Source organism: Mustela nivalis (assembly GCF_964662115.1).
Source record: "Mustela nivalis genome assembly, chromosome: 7".
NCBI lineage: Eukaryota > Metazoa > Chordata > Mammalia > Carnivora > Mustelidae > Mustela > Mustela nivalis.
Window position 1 is genome coordinate 134,277,733 of NC_139026.1, and position 20,561 is coordinate 134,298,293.

The following is a 20,561-nucleotide window of genomic DNA, read 5'->3' on the forward strand; positions in this document are numbered from 1 at the left end:
ACTTACTAGCTACAGAAATCTGGGTTATGTAATCCCACTGAGACTGACCTTTCATTTCTGTAAAATGGGATAACCCTTGCCAGGTTGTTTTAAGAATGAATGCCAACGGATGCTCTGTACTATGTCCAACGTAATGCAAGTGCTTGTGAGATGGTAATAATTATCATCACCAACAGTGATTTGCTAACTTAGACATCGTTCCATTTTCCACATGCATGTTACTTCCACCAGAAAGTGTCTGACTTTCTGGGACTAGGAGGGTTCTGTGAATTCCCCTAACTCCTATACTTAACCCTATCATGACCCTGATGTTATCGGAATTGATTTCTTTATCCTCCCCCCTAGAGTATTAGTTAGCATTCAGAGCTAAGGGGACAGGTCTCATGCACCTTTATAGCTCTTGGCACAAAAAAGAAGTTCTATGAACTATGAACTATGTTAGAACTATGTTTATAGTTCTAACAGAAAAACTTAAATTTGAGAAAAATCTATTCATTATTTTAATTTTTCATCTTTACCGGGAAGAGATCACCATTAATTTCCGCTATCTCTAGCTACTTCTAAAAGCACAAGTCTTGAGAGGTACTCTCAGCAAACTCTGGCAATTTCTAAAGTCAACAATGCATTAGGTATATCCCGCACCGTGAAAAATACATCGAAAGAATGGTGAATCCAGAGCCAGGAGTGTCAGGGGAAACAAGGTAGTTCTCTATTAACAAAAATCAATTACTGTTCAAAATGACAAACCTGGAGCGCCTGGGTGGCTCAGTGGGATGAAGACCTCTGCCTTCAGCTCGGGTCATGACCCCAGGGTCCTGGGATCGAGCCCCACATCGGGCTCTCTGCTCAGCAGGGAGCCTGTTTCCCCCTTTCTCTCTGCCTGCCTCTTTGCCTACTTGCGATCTCTATCAAATAAATAAATAAATAAAATCTTTTAAAAAAAATTACAGACCCATCCTTATAAATAAATCTTTATAATTTCAAATCAGAGAGAAGCAAGAGATGAAATGTGAAATTGATTTTAAAAAATCTAATATACTATACTACCAAAAAAAAAAAAAAACCTACAAAAAAATACAGCTTAACAAAACTCTGCAGGGCTTAATGCCTGCATTTGTATTCTAACAGTACATGTGAGTCCAAAACGCTACCTAATGAATTTAACCTATATGGGGAATGGCTTTTTGAACTGTGGAATCCTTACCCAAACCCTATTACATTTTGCTGCTTTTCCTAATATATATTCCAAAGGAAACAAGCCTCCTGACAACCAGACCGTTAATCTTATCTGGTTCACAGGAAAGTCACAGCAAGTTCAACCACTGGTCCTGTGTTCCTTCTCTCTCTCTCTTTTTTAATTTAGTCAGATACCACAACCTGAACTTGCTTCAATATCTTAACTTCACTTCTGGAGGGTGCTTTCTTAATTTTTTCAGCATATATAACACCCCCAGTTAATCCTGATTAAATTCTAGCCGTTTCTAGCAGTTCTAAAACTTTGTTCTGCAGCTATACTGGAAAAACTAGACTCTCTTTGTCATTTTAGGGCTTTTATATTGACTTGTTGTGCTACTTGACTTTGCCTACACCTCTAATCTGAAACTTCCCTGAATGAGTTCTCTAGCAATAATTCACAGAAATTTTACCTAGGCGCTACCCCAGTTTTCTCCATTCCATCAAAGGAAGTTGGGCATTAGCTTTCTTACGGCAAGAAATCACATCAGCTAGTTATAAATATCTTATGGTGACATATTCTTCTAGAAACATCTTGTCGTAGTCTCCATACACTAGCATTAGAGGAATTAATGCAAAATGACTTCATAAATAGGAAAGCACCTCCACCAGCTGTTTATATATTACATGAGGGAAGTCATCCTCATGCTCCGCATACCTGATGCCCACCATATCTGTGAGCCAGTGGAATGGATCCGGATACTATTCTTTTACCACTCACAAGCTGGATAAAATCATCTGTTTCTGAGACACGTAAATCAAGGTCCAAAATATCTTCTAGAACCTCCTGAGGCAGGAAAAAAAACAAAACAAAAAGACCTTACAAACTTAAGTAATCCTTTAATAATTTTGAGAAAAAAGACTTGATGAAAGAAAGAAAATTAAGAGAATGAAACTCTTCCAAAAGTACATTAATATTTTCTCATGAGGGATATACCATACTTTATATGATTATTTGTGCTATTTGGGAAAATCAGTTCTATTAGACAGTTTTAAAATTTTTATGTAATTCTTGTGATCCATAGTAAAAATACTATTTTTCTTAGCATGCATTCTTTAAAGGAACAAGAAAAAAGTAAATGTTCTATTTCTATTCCAAATACAATTGTATCATGAGAAACAATTTATCATTTGTTATTAGAACCCGTTTCTAAGAATTAAACTCATTTGCCCCTTTTGTTCAAAAAAGTGTATCTTTGTAAGCCAACTTTAAGATGAAATGGAGTCCTGGGGTCTAGGAATCAGTATCAAAAAGTGATTTCTAAGAATGACATTCTCCAAATGTCTGAATTTTAAACACAAATATAATCATTTACCAATAGACTAATAATTCAACTCAAACAGTGTGACTATCTCTTTTAGACAACAGCTATAATGAATTATTTTTGTTGTGAAAAAATAAAGCCTAACCTTTGAAACTGCTACAAGACGTACTCTTGATTTGAAAGGAGTAGGGAAGGCAACTGAAAAAATACAGTTTTTCACTTTACGAACGTAATTTTCTTTAACAGGATCAACTGGGAACACAGCTGATTAAAAAACAAAACAAAACAAAACAACTCTTCTTAAGAAGTGTTCTCATTTGTTCCAGATATAACATTAATATTCCTTAGGACTATAGTTCTTCGAGAAAATCAACTTCTACCACATTTCTTCCCATTTTATTATTTAAAGTCTGTACTGTCATTCTCAACCGTATCTATCCAGTATTCATATAACACAGTAAATGGAACCATCCAAGAAGATGGGAGATGGAAAAAGTTTAAAACAAGACACATACCCTGTCTTAGAGGATTTTCACTTGTGGGAGACCAACAGGATACACAATGTTTATAAATAAGAATGTATAAGCAAAGTGGAGGTAAGCTGCATTATACTTTTAGAATTATAGTACTAGCCAATTCAATGTAATCCAAACCCAATATTAGGCAATTAATCACATTCTTTCTGTCCTTCAGAAAATTGTAATTACTGAAAGAAACAGATACTTTAAAAAAACCCAACACCAGACAACAGATGTTTTACTGAATGTAGAAAACATGCGCTAAAACACATATACCTTATTTTAAAAGCTGTACAAAAAAGAGTTTTGAACATGCTTTAGATACTCAGAACGTATTTTCTTTTAAATACAATTTAAAGGGACACCTGGGTGGCTCAGTGGTTTAAGCCGCTGCCTTCGGCTCAGGTCAGGATCTCAGGGTCCTGGGATCGAGTCCCACATCAGGCTCTCTGCTCGGCGGGGAGCCTGCTTCCCTCTCACTCTTTCTGCCTGCCTCTCTGCCTACTTGTGATCTCTGTCAAATAAATAAATAAAATCTTTAAAAAAAATAAATAAATAAATACGATTTAAAAAATCTTAATCTGTTCTCCTAATCCAAACCAATTAAAACAAAACAAACAAACAAAAAACAGAAGAGGGCAGATGTATTACTAAAATCACAAAACAAGGGGACACAAAAACTTGTTTCTGGATAGAGATTATATTGTCAAGATGTCAGTGTAACCAAATTATTTAATAAACATATGGCAACCCAACCAACATCCTAGTAGGATTTTTTTTGAAGAAACAGATCATCTTAGGGACACCTGGGTGGCTCAGTTGGTTAAGCATCTGCCTTACACTCAGGTCATGGCTCCCTGTTCAGTGGGGAGCCTGCTTCTCCCTCTCCCTCTGCTGCTTCTCCTGCTTGTGTTCTCTCTCTCAAATAAATAAAATCTTGTTTTTTTTGTTTTTTTTTTTTAAAAAAAAGCTTATCGGGGCACCTGGGTGGCTCAGTGGGTTAAAGCTTCTGCCTTCAGCTCAGGTCATGATCCCCGAGTCCTGGAATGGAACCCCGCATCAGGCTCTCTGCTCAGCAGGGAGCCTGCTTCCTCTCTCTCTCTCTGCCTGCCTCTCTGCCTACCTGTGATCTCTGTCAAATAAATCAATAAAATCTTAAAAAAAATAAAAAAAAAAGCTGACCATCTTAAAAGTGTAAATCTTGAAAAATAAAAACCAATTTTTTAAGAAATGGGAGTTTTCTTATCCTAAATTATAAAAACACAGTAACTAGAAAGTTATCCCCAAAACAGATGCAAAGGGACTCAATAAAAAGAACAGAAACAGCCCAAAGTAATGTTAAGAATTCTCTATATAATAAAAATGGTATTTTGCATCAGTACAGAAAGGCGGCATCAAGACAATTTACCCGACTGTTACAGATTAACTTCTATTTATCCCACCCAAGCCTAGGTGAACCAAATGTCAGCTATAACAGAAATAAGAATAATCTTCTATCTTTCCCAGATGAGTATAAAAACAGGCAAATGTGGACCAGATTTAACCTTTACATTTTCCCCTATATGGTTTGTGAAGCACATGATGGGGAACCAATGGGTAGTCAGTCAAAAAACAGCTGATTTCAGCATTCACCACAGAAAACCTGACAACATGATGAAAAGCAGAAGATCCAACAGTGTATTTTCTTCTCTTTTAGGAGAGCCACTAGGTGGAAATAGACTAAATTATAATTCATGCATTTATTATGATGCCCTAACATTTTTTTAAAGATTTTATTTATTTATTTGACAGACAGAAATCACCAATAGGCAGAGAGGCAAGCAAAGAGAGAGGGGGAAGTAGGCTCCCTGCTGAGCAGAGAGCCCAATGCGGGACTCGATCCCAGGACCCTGGGATCATGACCTGAGCTGAAGGCAGAGGCTTTAACCCACTGAGCCACCCAGGCGCCCCGATGCCCTAACATTTCTTTTAAGATTATTTATTTATTTATTTGACAGAGATCAAAAGTAGGCAGAGAGGCAGGCAGAGAGAAAGGAAGGGAAGCAGGCTCCCCGCTGAGCAGAGAACCTGATGCGGGGCTGGATCATGACCTGAGCCAAAGGCAGAGGCCTTAACCCATTAAGCCACCCAGGTGCCCCATGATGCCCTAACATTTTAGTAGAGCACAGACAGTATACACTGTTCATTAATATCCACGATTTTGCACTGACTGATTCACATTCTGGCAAAGTCAATACACTTAGTCATTGGCTGTGGAACGAAAAGAGGCTAACTGCCTCAGAGGTCCCCACCCCTCACCCTTGTTACACTTCCAGCAAATAATCAGTTATAGACTACAAACCCAATCCAAGACAAAATTCCAAATGTACAGTAAGTCTTTACCTTAACATCTCAGAAAAATCAGTCATTCCAAAATTAAATTCTTTAGCATTCAGTTTTGCCTTATGAAATCCACAAAAACTGCTAATCTTTCAGTGCAGCAATGTCTGAACCTCTTCTCTCAATAAATGTTCTTACCACAGTTACCTTGATAATCATTGATCATTTATCTCCTAACAGCAGGATGAGACGTTTTCAGGCAATGCTGTGAATCAAGACATGATATACATGTATACACAGTATTATGTCTGTAATCTCTCCTTGGCTATAAAACCTGGTGCTACCATAAATCATGTTTTGGACGGTATCATCACTATCGAAAGAAGATGTCTTCCTAAAGTCCACTCTACAACATCAAAGTAACAATTTTGAAAAATGCTTTCAATTACACACCTACTCCACGTTTGTCCGTCAATACCGGTTGTTTCGTTCGTGTAAGTACAGTCAAAAAAACCCAAGTTATTCCTAGCCTGTGCGTAAGAGGAGTCCGTTCTTTGGAGGTTCCTCGAACAGCTCAATGGTTTTAACTTCCCAGACACAGGCTTGGCCTTGCTGGGTCAAAAGAACTACTTTGGACTCTGCTGGTCCTATTGGTAGGTTATGGCTCATCAAAAGTTTAGCTACACTGTAAGGTTAGAAACCTTCACAAACGTCATCCGCTCTCCCTACTTAGCCTTGCCATGCTCCTCCATCTCTTTAAGAGCTAGGTATTTTGTTTTAATAGGGAAAACGAGCTCTAAATGAAAATGGCCTGGCAGGTAGTGCTGTATCTGCCAACTGTGAGCTTGAGAAGACATGTAAATCCTCCTATCTGTATCCTTATCTGTGAAAAGGGCAAATGATAATTATCTAAGTTGTAGGATTGTTGTAAATACAAGCCTAAATTGCTACACTTTACCATGGCATAGTCTACCTGCGGAGTTATTTCTTAATAACACAAGCCTGTATCAATTCATAGATGTGTACAATCAACCTTTATTTGTAAAGCACCTGGCTTTTTTTTTTTTTTTTTTACATCATATTCTTGAAGATTGGGGAATAAAACCATAAGATTGGCTTATTTTAATAAACTTTATTCTATGCTTTTATTCAGTAAAAAACAACACTCTGAAGAGAAATGTATAAATAATGGCCTCAGCTGTACTACGGGTACTTTCATTTTTTAAATGCAAAAAGCAGGGTTCAAAAGAAGACAAACATTTTAGAGAATTGCAGTTGCCTATCTGCCGGTCTATTTCCCCATAACGTTGAACTCCTTGAGGACAGATGAAGTTTCTGTCATTTCGGTACCCCTATCGCCTGCACTCTCTCTCCCCGCCTCTGCGCGCACGTTGAACCACTAATTACACCACGGATTTCTGTTGTAAGTCCGCTTTCTCGTGACCACAGAGGAGTAGATCTGGCTATAGGACCAAGGAGAGGTCTTCCCAACCCACATCAGGTACCGATCCTGTCCATATGCCAGGGTGCCCTAGGCTGGCGAATATGTTCCACATTACTAAATACCAAACAATTTCACACAGCTAGGTACACCCACGAGTGGGACTCCTACCCAGACAGGAGCAAGACTGCCAATCTATGCCACGATATACCTATAAGGTTTTCGGAGGACAGAGTCCAAAAGTCGAGAGACAAGGCTAATTTAGCTTCCGTCTCACAATAGTCCAGCCGGCGGTTCGACTCGTTACTGGAAAGATGCACAAGGTGGGCACTTCCTTCGAGGCCAGGTAGCAAAGAGCCGCGGACGACGACGTGCCAGGTCATGCCCAAGAGAAACAGCGGCGGACCCGGGAGCCCCCAGACCGGGAGTCCGATCCTCCGAGTCATCTCGCTGCCTAAACACGCTGGCGACTGCAGGGCTGGGCGCCGTGGCAGTGCTCGTTACCCGCCGGTCTCCCGAAGCTCCATGTTTACGGTGACCGCTGGAGCTCCGGGCGCCCCGCAGCTGCAGGCCAGGCTTCGGGAGACGCGGCTCGCCCAGACAGAGGGTCCCGCCGGGCCGCTCCCGGTCCCGGAGCCGGCAGGGGCGAGGAGGGTGGCGCTCGCGCGAGCTGGGCGAGGGCGAGGGCGAGGGCGGGGCGCCCGAGGGCCCGCGCGGCCGTCCCGGGAGCGCGCCGCCGGCGCCGGCCCGGGGAGGGGCGAGCAGGCGCGGCTGGGGAGGGGCCGAAGCTCTTCCTGTGCCAAGTTTCCGGCTCCGGGTCCCGGGAGGCGGACCGCCGGGCCACAGGCGGAGCCAGCGCTCCGCCGCGGCTTTCAGACTCGCACCATGGCCTCATGCCGGTGGCCCTGGCGCCGCTGCGGCTCCTGGAGGCCGGCGGCCCGGAGCCCCGGCCCCGGCTCCCCGGGCCGCGTCGGGCCGCCCGGGTCACCCTCGACTGCAGACGCCAGCGCTCAGGTGAGGCCCCGAGGCGCGGGCGGCGGCAGGGCGCAGAGGTCACGGCGCCAATGACAGCGGCGCGGCGGAATGAATGGGAGCTAGCGGCACGTGCGTCGGGGCTGGGGGCCGCGGGGCTGCGCTGCTGGGGGACCCCGGGCTGGCTGGGCGCCGGGACCCGAGCCCCGCGGGGGGACGTGGAGCGGTGGGCGTCCGGGGTCCGCCAGGAGCTTGGGCGCCCCGCGCGGGACTGCAGAGCGCGGTCCTGGGGGACCCGGGCGCCTCGGGGCTTGGGGAGGGAGCGGTGGGCAGCCAGGCCTCGGGGGAAGTGCCGGGGGTGGGGGGCAGGCAGGTTGTCTCCTGGGGTCGGGAGCCGGAGAAGCCCGGAGACCCGACTGCAGCTGTTGCCATTCGGATTTCCGCCAGGGCTTCGGGAGGAGGGTGCTAGGATTTTAGAGCCAAAGGTGCCCCGAGGGCTCAGAGATCCAGGCGGGTTGGAATAGGCGGTTTGTGGAGAGTGTAGGGCTGATGCTCTGGGCAGCGGGTTTCTGTCGCACCGAGTTGCTTCCCCGAGAGCCCCCTACCTGGACGGGGCGGAAGGGCATTGGAAGGAGAAACGGCCTGAGGATTTCACAAGTAGAGAAACCTTGAGCTTTGGTTTAATGTGACTTCTTGAGTAGAGTCGGAAATTCCAGCACTAACCATGGCTCCTTGACTCTCTCCTCTGCTGCTCTTGGGCCCGAGCTCATTTTTCTCCGTTTCCGCCCAGTTTACGCTGTGTTGAGTGACATGTTCTGTGGCCCCATGAGTCAGTCTTTCCTGCACTTTGTAGTGATTGACTCTCAACGTGCCATAGGGTAGGCGCATTCCGTTTAGAGTAATTGAGCAAAATCCGTAAAGACTGGAGACTTCTCCAGTCACGCGGTAATTACGGTAATTGCGTCCACAAGGCTGTTTTTTTAAAAAAAGGTTTAATGAATTTGGGGCTTTGGGACAGTTCATATTCCCACGTATTCCCCAAACACCGAATACATATCACAACTTATCCAGAACGGGCACTTGGAGAGAGAATAGGGCTTTGCTGGGATCCGTTTCAGTACTGTCCTAACCAGACATTAAATGTTTCTAGCATCACAGACGAAGGCATTATTTGGAGAGATGTTTGCACGCTCCATCTAATAGCACTGGATACTTCTTTGACACTCCTTTTAAAAAAAAAATTTTTTTTTTTTTTATTTAAATTCCAGTATAGGAACACCTGGGTGCCTCAGTCAATTACGCATCTATCTGCCTTCTGCTCAGTTGGTCCTGGGGTCCAGCCCCTCATCAGATTTCCTACTCAGCAGGGATATTAGATATTAGTTAGCCTTCTGGAGTCTGCCTCAGGCACGTGTCCTTGGTTAGTTCAAGTCTCTTAGGACCTCATAGTCCTTAGGGACAAAGAGCAACAATAATAAAAGCCATATCTGCCCTCAGACACAGCTCTGCTTCCTGATATATGTACACTCTCCCAACCTCACCGTTGGGAGCGTTAACAAGCCCTATAATAGGACAAAAACCAGTGTGTGTCTGTTACTGCCAAATCACTGGTCCGTATGTTTTTGATTCTTACGCAGCAGCATTTTTTCCCCCAAGTAAATTCATGGGAGGCAAGGTTGGCTTTCAGGAGAGAGTACATGATGGGAAAGAAGGGAACAGTATTGGAACAGTAACAGTACACCAGTACACCAGTTGTCCACTGCTCCTCTAAGTGCCTCTAGCCTTATTTTAGAAAACACCACTTCCCTCTTAAAGCAGAAAATAAGGGTAGATATTAAATACTGTAGCTACTGCAGATCTATAGCCACTGTATTAAATGTATACCGCATGCTGGGTTCTGAGCTGAGAGCTTTTACAATCTCAATTAATCGCAGTTTCCCTCCCAGAGTAGACATTAACCAGAAAGATGTCACAAGGTAACACGGCCAGGAAATGTTGGAATGGAAACAAGGTCCATCTTCCAAAGACCATGCTTTGAACAACTGTTACACGGCCTAGTGGTTAAGAACACTCTGTATTAACTGCGTAATTTTGTTTTAATTTAAATTCTGTTTAGTTCACATACACTGTATTATTAGTTTCAGGGGTAGAATTTAGTGGTTCATCAGTTGCATAGAACACCCAGTGCTCATCACATCAAGTGCCTCCTTAATGCCCATCACCCAGTTACCCCGTCTCTCCAGTCTCTCCAGCAATCCTCAGTTTGGTTTCCTGTAGTTGAGAATCTCTTAGGTTTGCCTCTCTGTTTTTATCTTCTTTTATTTTTCATTCCCTATGTTCATCTGTTTTGGTTCTTAAATTCCACATATGAGTGAAAACATACAATATTTGTCTTTCTTGGACTGACTTATTTCACTTAATACATTCTAGTCCATCCACATTGACGTAAATGGCAAGATTTCATTTTTGATGGCTGAGTAATATTCGTGTGTGTGTGTATTCTGTTTAAGTGTCCATCTATCAGTGACATCTGGGTGCATCTTATTTATTTATTTGTTTGTTTATTTATTTTATTAACATATAATGTATTATTTGCTTCAGGGGTACAGGTCTGTGAATCATCAGTCTTACACACTTCACAGCACTCACCGTAGCACATACCCTCCCCAGTGTCCATAACCCCACTACCCTATCCCTCCCCCCATGACCCCCAGGAGCCCTCAGTTTATTTCCTGAGATTAAGAGTCTCTTGTGATTTGTCTCCCTCCCTGGTCCCATCTCATTTTTTCCCTCCCTTTCCTCCACAAACCTCCCACCCTCCCTCTCAAATTCTTCGTATCAGAAAAGTCATATGATAATTGTCTTTCTCTGACTGACTTATTTCCCTTAGGATAATACCCTCTAGTTCCATCCACGTCATAGCAGATGGCAAGATTCAGATATTTTTTTTAATGGCTGCATAGTATTCCATTGTGTATATATACCACATCTTCTTTATCCATTCATCTGTTGAGGGACATCTGGGCTTTTTCCATTGTTTGGCTATTGTGGACATTGCTGCTATAAACTTTCGGGTGCACCTGCCCCTTCGGATCCCTACATTTTTGTCTTTAGGGTAAATTCCCAGTAGTGTGTGTGATTGCTGGGTCATAGGGCAGCTCTGTTTTCAACTTTTTCAGGAACCTCCATGCTGTTTTCCAGAGCGGCTGCACCAGCTTGCATTCCCACCAACAGGGAGGAGGGTTTCCCTTTCTCCGCATCCTCGCCAGCATCTGTCGTTTCATGACTTGTTAATTTTAGCCATTCTGACTGGTGTGAGGTGGTATCTCATTGTGGTTTTGATTTGTATTTCCCTGGACATCTGGGGACATCTTTACCCATTCATCTGTCAGTGGACATCTGGCCTCTTTCCATATTTGGTAACTGTGGACATTGCTGCTATAAACATTGGAGTGCATGTGCCCCTTCAAATCACTATTTTCTTTTAAGATTTTATTTGTTTATTTGACAGACAAAGATCACAAGTAAGCAGAGAGGTAGGCGGGGGTAGGGATGGTGAGGGGAGCAGGCTCCCCGCTGAGCAGAGAGCCTCGATCCCAGGCCCCTGAGATCATGACCTGAGCTGAAAGCAGAGGCTTAACCCACTGAGCCACCCAGGTGCCCCAAATCACTATTTTTGTATCCTTTGGATAAATGCCTAGTAGTGCAATTGCTGGGTAGAAGAACCCGAGCTGTGTAATTTTAACTCTTCACCCCAAGTCAGAGGTTAGGTCTCAAACTAAGTATTACAATGGATTACTGAATTCATATGAACTAATGAAGGAAGGTGAAAGAAGCCCGTTAAATGGTAAAATCAAAAGAGAGGATTAAAACTTGGCTTTCTTGGGACATTATAAATGTTCTTATTGGTTTACTGAATATATGATGCTCTGGGGGAAATCCTGGAACCCAGCCGGTCTTGCTTGGCCACTGCCTGCCTGGCAAAGTCCATCTTTACTGTCACTGTAATATGTCTAAAGCAGTATGTGTTCACTAGAGAAAATCAGAAAATAGAAGCCAAAAAAGGAATAAAAAAAAACTCCCACAATCCTATTTATTCAAAATTAACTATTTTAATACCCTAGTTTATATGTTTTTAAACCCTGGTCTCTGTGTATCTTACTTATGCATGCGTATATATATAAATTCTTAGTGGGATCACAGAATATGTATGGTTTTGTGTATGTTTTTTTATATTTATTTACTTAGAGCACCCACGCCAGCCTGAGCAAGGGGAGGGAGAGAGGGAGAGGGAGAGAAAGAATCAAAAGTAGACTCTGGGGGGGGAAAAAAAGTAGACTCTGAGCTGAGCACAGAGCCCAATGCAGGCAGGACTTTATCCCTACACAGAGATCATGACCTTGATGAGGTTTTGGAAAATAAGTGAAGTTCAGTGGGGTGCCAGTGACCAAGAAAGAATTCTTGAAACATCTTTGGTGCAAAATGGTGGCTTATTAAAGCACAGGGATGGACCCTTGGGCAGAAAGAGCCGCTGCCCTGTGTGAGTGGTGGCTGGTTATGTACTGTGGGGTTGGGGGAGGCAAGGAGAAAGGGAGGGTTTGAAAGAACTTTCATATGCTAAAGAGGGCCTGAGGAATACCTGAGACCTTGCCACCGTCAAGTTAAGGTTTTTCCTTTTAATAAGGCATTAACAATAATGGAAGCTTCCTGGAGGAATGTCACACTCCAGCTGTCACACAGTGCCTATCAATGAGCTTTAGGTTTAGAAGAAATTTACTTTATTTACATTTCCCTGTGCCTCAACCTCCCTCAGTTTTAGGGAGGGGAGGAGGATGGGAGGGCCTCAAGAACGGAGGTCTTTGAAGTTAGGCCATTGGTAAGAAAGCCTCTTCCTTGTAAATCACTAGGACATTTGTAAACTGAGGGAGACTGAGGTCTTGCAGGCTTGTGATCTCTACGAGTTAACCATGAGTTAACCATTTATTTTTCCATCGGGCAGCCAGGAGGCCAGGAGCGCCTGAGGAATGTCACATGCACCCCATGGTGGGGGTGGTGGTCAGCTTCTGCTTTGTCCTCAGCTTGCCTTCTGTTTGCTCATTATTTCCCCCTGGACAATTTTAACCCTTAAATCTTTAAGGTTGTTGAAGGTCTCGTCTTCTGTAACTTACACCTGTTGAATAGGGGCGTAGAGCTGTCCCTACCTATGGGTCAATATTGGTGAGTTGGGGAATGTGTAGGGGTGTTAGGGAAGAAGGAGGCAGCTGAATCCAGTGCTGACAATGCAGAAGTGTCTTTGTGAGTGATCAGGATCATCTGTCGGCGTGAAGTCCTTGTAGCCACGGAGTCTGGGCATAAAGGAGAGAAACATTGCAGAAGGTAACACATGAAGATTAGTAAGGCTGTGAGAACGAGAAGTCCAACGAAGAGATCTTTAACCATTGACCATAATCCTCCTTTAAACCAGGAACTTAACTTCACTGAGGGAAAAAGAAGGATTTTCTAGAGCCCCAACTGGGGTGTTCATATCTTTTATGAGTCCTGTGACATTTTTGTGATTATCTGGGATGTACACACAACTTTCTGTTTTGATAACTGCACATGTGTCACCCTGTGCTGCTGCTGGGACATCTAAGGCCATTTTATTTTGTAGGACCGCCTCGTGCATCTGTGATTTTCATATTAAGTGAGGAGATGCTATTTAGTGAATCACGAGTGCCTTCATGGTGCATATATTAAGGGCATCTTAATGCCAAATGATATCCTCTAGCACTACAGATGGAGCAAAAATGGGTTAAGTGAACATACCATTTAAAAACAGATTGTGTCCATCTTTGCTTTAAATTGGGGAGATTAGCTGGAATAGTGCTGGTTTTAGTAATGTGTCCATGAATCCAGGCAACAATACAGTGCGGTGACCTATCCGTCGCGGTGGAAGCCGGGGCCACAGGTTAGTTCCACATATCCAGTGGGTTCCATTCGGAGCTGGCCATCGGATGCCGGGTCGCCTTACCCTGTCTGTAGCAAACCAGTCAGTAGCCCTGAGTACTGTTACTTGGGAACGTGTTTAAACCAACTGTCACTTGTATTTTCAATAGGGGCATCTTACATCTGGTTGACTAGAGTAAGCAAGATCCATAACCACTGAACAGTTTTGCTCTATAGAGAAGTACAATGGTCAGGTCCAGGCAGAAGGGTGACTAGGTTTAAAGTTTGACTGGTTTTAACTATTACTTTAGGCATATCTATAAGCATAGCCTGGTTTTAGTAGATCAGCCTCCTATCATCTCTTGGTGGCCTTTGGTCTCTAAGACACTCTGGACCTGGGACGCCTGGGTGGCTCAGTGGGTTAAGCCGCTGCCTTTGGCTCGGTTCATGATCTCAGGGTCCTGGGATTGAGTCCCGCTTTGGGCTCTCTGCTCAGCAGGGAGCCTGCTTCTCTCTCTCTCTCTCTCTCTCTCTCTCTGCCTGCCTCTCTGTCTACTTGGGATCTCTCTCTATCAAATAAATAAATAAAATCTTAAAAAAAAAAAAAGATACTCTGGACCTGCTGTGAAGTAATTACAGTAATTACAGTCAGGAGTCATAGTGAGCTTTGAGGCTCCTTTTACCCAAAGGGTGGTTCTCTGCTTAGCTGAAGACTTTCTTTGCAACTGTACCTCAGTAGAGTGGCTTCTGGGATAAAAATGACTAAGGAATAATACCATCAGGAAGACCTCTTTGTGGTAAAGTGTTAATATTCCAATTACAAAGGGTCACTGGCAAGCGGAAGAAAACTTGGCTCGGGAGATAAGGGCATCCCCAAGTGCATCATCCAATCCAGTCATAAAGGAAGTGGGGCCATCCATTACCTCCACAAGTCCGGAGTTAACCCCGGGGGTGGGGTATGCCCTGGCTTTTAGGGAATGATTTCATCATCTCAGCCACACAGAATTGGCCAAGATGCTAGCTGAGTTATACAATTGTTGGGGAATTAATCCCATTTCCAGCTGTTTAATCATGTGCCATGGAGCACTGTTTATTTATTTATTTTTTAATGTGTTCACTTTTTTTTTCTTTTATTTTTTTTAAAAAAATTATTTATTTGATAGAAACAGAGCGAGAGAGGGAACACACTGGTAGGGGGAGTGGGAAAGGGAGAAGCAGGCTTCTTGCCGAGGAGAGAGCCTGATTTGGGGCTCGATCCCAAAGACCCTGGGACCATGACCTAAGCTGAAGGCGGACGCTTAATGACTGAGCCACCCAGGCGCCCCCTCTACATTTTATTTTTTCAGTGTTCCAAGATTCATTGTTTATGCACCCCACCCAGTGCTCCATGCACTCTGTGCCCTCCTTAATACCCACCACCAGGCTCACCCATCCCCCCACTCCCTTCCCCTCCATAACCCTCAGTTTGTTTCTCAGAGTCCACAGTCACTCATGGTTTGTCTCCCCCTCCAGTTCCCCCCAATTCACTTTTCCTTTCCTTCTAATGTCCTCCGTGTTATTCCTTATGCTTCACAGTAAGTGAAACCATACGATAATTGACTGTCTCTGCTTGACTTATTTCACTCAGCATAATCTCTTCCAGTCCCAACAAAAGTTGGGTATCCATTCTTTCTGATGGAGGCATAATACTCCATTGTGTATATGGACCACATCTTCCTTATCCATTCGTCCGTTGAAGGGCATCTTGGTTCTTTCCACAGTTTGGCGACTGTGGCCATTGCTGCTATGAACACTGGGGTACAGATGGCGCTTCTTTTCACTACATCTGTTTCCTTAGGGTAAATACACATCAGTGCAATTGCAGGGTCATAGGGTAGCTCTATTTTTCATTTTTTAAGGAATCTCCACACTGTTCTCCAAAGTGGCTGCACCAACTTGCATTCCCACCGACAGTGTAAGAGGGTTCCCCTTTCTCCACATCCCCTCCAACACTTGTTTACTGTCTTGTTGATTTTGGCCATTCTAACTGGTGTGTAGTAAGGTGGTATCTCAATGTGGTTTTGATTTGAATCTTCCCGGATGGCTAATGAAGATGAACATTTTTTCAATGTGTCTGTTAGCCATTTGTACGTCTTCTTTGGAGAAGTGTCTGTTCGTGTCTTCTGCCCATTTTTTGACGTGATTATCTGTTTTGGGGGTGTTGAGTTTGAGGAGTCTTTATAGATCTTGAATATCAACGCTTTGTCTGTAGTGTCAGTTGCAAATATCTTCTCCCCATCCATGGGTTGTCTCTTTGTTTTGTTGATGGTTTCCTTGGCTGTGCAGAAGCTTTTTATCTTGATGAAGTCCCAAAAGTTCATTTTTGCTTTTGTTTCCTTTGTCTTTGGAGACATGTCTTGAAAGAAGTTGCTGTGGCTGATGTCGATGAGGTTACTGCCTATATTCTCCTCTAGGATTTTGATAGATTCCTGCCTCTAGTTGAGGTCTTTTACCCTTGCGAGTTTATCTTTGGGTATGGTGTAAGAGAATGGTCAAAATTCATTCTTCTATACGTAGCTGTTCGATTTTCCCGGCATCATTTATTGAAGAGACTGTCTTTTTTCCACTGGATATTTTTTCCTGCTTTGTTGAAGATTATTTGACCATACTGTTGCGGGTTCATATCTGGACTCTCTACTCCATTCCGTTGGTCTATGTGTCTCTTTTTGTGTAGTACCATGTTGTCTTGGTGATTACAGCTTTGTAGTAAAGCTTGAAATCAGGCAGCTTTTTCTTTTTCAACATTTCCCTAGCAATTCGGGGTCTTTTCTGGTTCTATACAAATTTTAGGATTGTTTGTTCCAGCACTTTGAAAATGCTGGTGGAATTTTGATTGGGATGGCATTGAAAGTATAGATTGCTCTGGGCAGAATAAACAATGCTTATTCTTCCCATCCATGAGCATGGAATGCTTTTCCATCTTTTGTGTCTTCTTCAATTTATTTCTTGAATGTTCTGTAGTTGCTTGAGTACAGATCCTTTACCTCTGGTTAGGTTTATTTCAAGGTATCTTATAGTTCTTGGTGCTATAGTAAATGGAATCGATTCTCTAATTTCCTTTCTATGTTTTCAGTGTTAGTGTATAAGAAAGCAGCTGATTTCTGTGCATTGATTTTTTATCCTGCCACATCACTGAGTTGCTATATGAGTTCTAGTAGTTTTGGGGGTGGAGTCTTTTGGGCTTTCCCTATAAAGTATCATGTCATCTGCAAAGAGAGAATTTGACTTCTTTGTTGCCAATTTGAATACCTTTTATTTCTTTTTGTTGCCTGATTGCTGTTGCTAGGACTTCTATTACTTTGTTGAACAACAGTGGCAAGAGTGGGCATCCTGTCCTGTTCCTGATCTCAGTGGGAAGACTGTCAGCTTTTCCCCACTGAGAATGATATTTGCTGTAGGTTTTTCGTAGATTTTATGAAGTTGTGGAATATTCCCTCTAAACCTATACTTTAAAGAGTTTTGATCAGGAACGGATGCTGTATTTTGTCAAATACTTTTTCTGCATCAATTGAGAGGACCATGTGGTTGTTTTCTCTTATTGAGTGGTTCTATCACATAGGTTGATTTGTGAATGTTGAACCACCCTTGCATCTCAGGGGTAAATCCCACCTGGTCATGATGGATAATCTTTTTAATGTGCTGTTGGATGCTGTTAGCTAGGATCTTGTTGAGAATCTTGAAGTCCATATTCATCAGGGATATTGGTCTGAAATTCTTTTTGATGGGGTCTTTGCCTGGTTTGGGGATCAGGGTAATGCTGGCTTCATAGAGTCTGGAAATTTTCCTTCTGTTTCTATTTTTTGGAAACAGCTTCAGGAGAATAGGTATTATTTCTTCTTTGAATATGTGTTAGAATTCCCCAGGGAATCTGTCAGGTCCTGGGCTCTTGTTTTTTGGGAGGTTTTTGATCACTACTTGAATCTCGTTACTAGATATTGGTCTATTCAGGTTATCTTTCTTTTTCACTCTTGGATGATTCCAGGAATGCATCCATTTCTTTCGGGTTTCTTAACATACTGGCATATAACTGTTGATAATAATTTCTGATGATTGTTTCTGTTTCCTTGGTGTTAGTAATCGCTCCCCTATCATTCATAATTTTATTAATTTGCGTCCTCTCTCTTTTCTTCTGGATTAGTTTAGCTAGTGGTTTATCCATCTTAGAAGTGACATTCTTTACATACCTGGTGAGGTTGCTGGGAACTCTATAAGCAAGTTATCATGCCAGCAGTACCAAGGGGCTTTATGGCTCCAGGTTTCATAAAGTCCACCTTAGTTCCTTTAAGTTGTCTGGTCATATCTTAGTCTATACATGTCTTTCTTAACCCACTGAGCCACCCAGCTGCCCCTTGCATGTCTTTCTTAAATAGGACATTCCAGCCAAAGCTTTGGTAGAATAACCAGTGTTTCCAATGGTGTCCTGTTACAAGGAAAACGGATTCTTACTGAATTTATGCAAATGACTAGGATTGCCATGGAAGCAGGAATACTTACTGAGATCCTTTGAGTTTCAGAGGGTTCAGATAGAAAAGTTGAATGCTTTGATTTGTTTACAAATGAATATTTTTACATTTCTGTAAGTCACAGATATCTTAAGAAAAAATTCCCTTAGTCTGGAAGAGCAAACATTAGAGAACCAGCAATGTTTCAAACAAGAGTCTTGACACTATAATCTTTTAGTTTATTTAGTCCCATGTTACTAATTCTGTTTTAGTTTGAATGCAGCTTTAGTTAGTTCTGGAAATTCTTATCCATTTCAATTTTAGGATTTTCAGTATATTGAATACTTGTATTTGTCCTAAAAGTCCTTTATAGGAATATCCTTGAAGATGAGACTCATTTTATAATAGAATTAGAACAATTATAAATGACAAAAACTCAGATGGACATGGTTAAAGAGCTAATGGGATTTAAGTTTACAGTGAGAAATCTGTGACATGTAACACTTCAATAATTAAAATATCTAGTGATGACCTTATTAAAGCATTAAAACTTTAGGAATTGCATAGAACCTCTAGAATAGTTATAGCACTTACCCAGATGTAACCCAAGGTTTATCATTTGTTTAGCAGTACTTCCTAAGTGACCTAGCATACCAACAAAAAGGGTTACTGAGTCAAAGATACTTCATATAAAATTTAAATCTTGTGAAAACTTGTTAAAACCTTAGAAAGTTTTTAAGGATATACCTCAATAGGAATAGAGATGTTAAAGACCTGATACAGGCAAAATATAGAAAATGGTTTTTTTGGACAGACCAAGAGAAAACTTTATATTTTCTACGTAACAGCAGATCAGTTAATTTAAGAAAACTTTGTCTTTTTGAATGGACAAAAGGCAGACTTTCAATCTTATACCAGTGTACTTTAAAATCTGCTTATTTTGATCTTAGTCTGTCCTGACCACACCTAAAATTCTGTTCCCAAGTTTTCCCTCCATAAACCTTCTTCAACTTTCCTTTGCATTCTGATTTTGTCCCCAGCCATTTTTTCTCCAAACAATCAGTCTCATTTAGGACAAGATTACCTTCTACCTTTAACAAAAATGCATTCCCATTCCTTATATCTTTCTTACATATCTCCTACTGTTCCACATACAGAGTTGTTTCCACTCTTTCCATCAGTCTTAGTTACAGTTAGCAGAATTCTGCACTCTTAGAAACCTTAGTCTCCAGTGAAGAACAGAGGAGTAACCAAACTGTTGCAAACTGTTTCACCAGAATTTTTTAGTATATGTGCTGCCGAAGCGAGCACTCACCAGAATTTTTTAGATGACAAATTTGCAAATCAGTTAAAGCACAAAGCATGTTTACCAACAGACTTAAACATCCTTAGTTCTGTGCAGTAAGTCCAAAGCACAAACCTATGTCCAGTCCAGTCATTAATGATTTAGCACTTTATCCTGTTTGGGAAAGATCCAGATGTCCAATGAATGTAATTCCATTTATCATCCAAGGAAAACTTTAAAGTTTCAGGTTACCAAGACTTTGAAAGCTACTGTAACAATTACCCATGAAAACTTTGAGACAGACAACCAACCATCAGTTTAGTCATCTTTTTGCTAACAAATTTCAACAGATATCACGAGGTCATTTGACCTTCAGTAAAACGCGACAGAGTAAGTTTCACCTTTAGTGCCGATAACTTTAAAGACACGTCTATCTTCATTACACCAACAGACTTAACTTGGTTCAAATCCTGTTCTATGTTCCACCTGGGTCCCCCCTTTTTCATTTTTATCTGAGACATCTGAGGTGGGAAGATCTGGAGTGGGAGGTGTTAGGTCAAGGGGGTGCTCTTCTCGCTCCCTGACCGGGAAGAGAGGAGGAGCCGTGGTGCAGGAGGCGCGGAGGATGGCCTAGAGGCCGGTCATGCAGGCCGCACCCAAGGTGGTGCAGAAACAGAAGGGGGAGACAGAAGAGACAAATGCTGCCAGAAGGCAGGGAAAGGGTTCCCAGTTGTAGAGTTCTCAGCTCCAGTAGAGGAGCAGATGCCATGTTTTCCTGCCAACAACCGGGGAGCGGGGGTAGTGTTTAGGCAGTCCGTGTCGGGCCAGAGAAGACAGGGAGTTTCCCCAAAACAAAGGGAGTTTTTTGGCAGCTGCTTGGGAATATTCCTTCAGGTGTCCGTCCCGAGGGAGACCAACCACAGTTGCTCCGGTCACAGCCATTTACCAGGAAAATGAGTGCGGGAGAAGCCCGACATCTATTAGGAGGAACAGAGATAAAGTCAGAGTCCCCTTTGCTAGGGATGGCCTGTGTATCCTCCAGCAGCCTGGGTTTACCAGGAGGAGCCTTAGTTAGATAATTATCATCCAAATGTCAAGAGGGGGTTTACTAGCCAGGCATAC

The 20,561-nt window shown here is 42.6% G+C and overlaps 2 protein-coding genes across 4 annotated transcripts in view; one reads left to right on the forward strand and one right to left on the reverse strand.

The window, feature by feature from the left end:
* Positions 1–6: 6 nt before the first annotated feature.
* On the reverse strand, positions 7–7,529 carry LOC309869551 (protein adenylyltransferase SelO-1, mitochondrial-like). Its single transcript, XM_082740940.1, has 3 exons — positions 6,988–7,529; positions 2,644–2,762; positions 7–2,020 (listed from the first exon to the last, which is right to left on the reverse strand). The coding sequence occupies exons 1-3, from the start codon at positions 7,220–7,222 to the stop codon at positions 1,877–1,879; spliced, it is 498 nt and encodes a 165-aa protein (XP_082597066.1). The 5' UTR covers positions 7,223–7,529; the 3' UTR covers positions 7–1,876.
* A 37-nt stretch (positions 7,530–7,566) lies between these two features.
* Positions 7,567–20,561, forward strand: part of PDSS1 (decaprenyl diphosphate synthase subunit 1) — a 53,884-nt gene continuing 40,889 nt past the window's right edge. The window contains exon 1 of one of the 3 annotated variants that reach the window (XM_082740932.1): positions 7,567–7,790. In XM_082740932.1, coding sequence (XP_082597058.1) covers positions 7,662–7,790 — 129 coding nt within the window. In that variant the 5' untranslated portion in view covers positions 7,567–7,661. The remainder of the gene's footprint in view (positions 7,791–20,561) is intronic. The other 2 variants (XM_082740934.1, XM_082740933.1) reach the window with 2 other exon arrangements.

Bases quoted from the DNA above. Each gene is read 5' to 3' on its own strand.
- LOC309869551 (XM_082740940.1), bottom strand. From the start codon at position 7,222: ATGACTCGGAGGATCGGACTCCCGGTCTGGGGGCTCCCGGGTCCGCCG. The intron at 2,763-6,987 runs GTATATCGTGGC...TTTTTTAATCAG, and splicing joins GTCCTCCGAAAACCTTATAG to CTGTGTTCCCAGTTGATCCT. The intron at 2,021-2,643 runs GTTAGGCTTTAT...TTCCTGCCTCAG, and splicing joins GTCTTGTAGCAGTTTCAAAG to GAGGTTCTAGAAGATATTTT.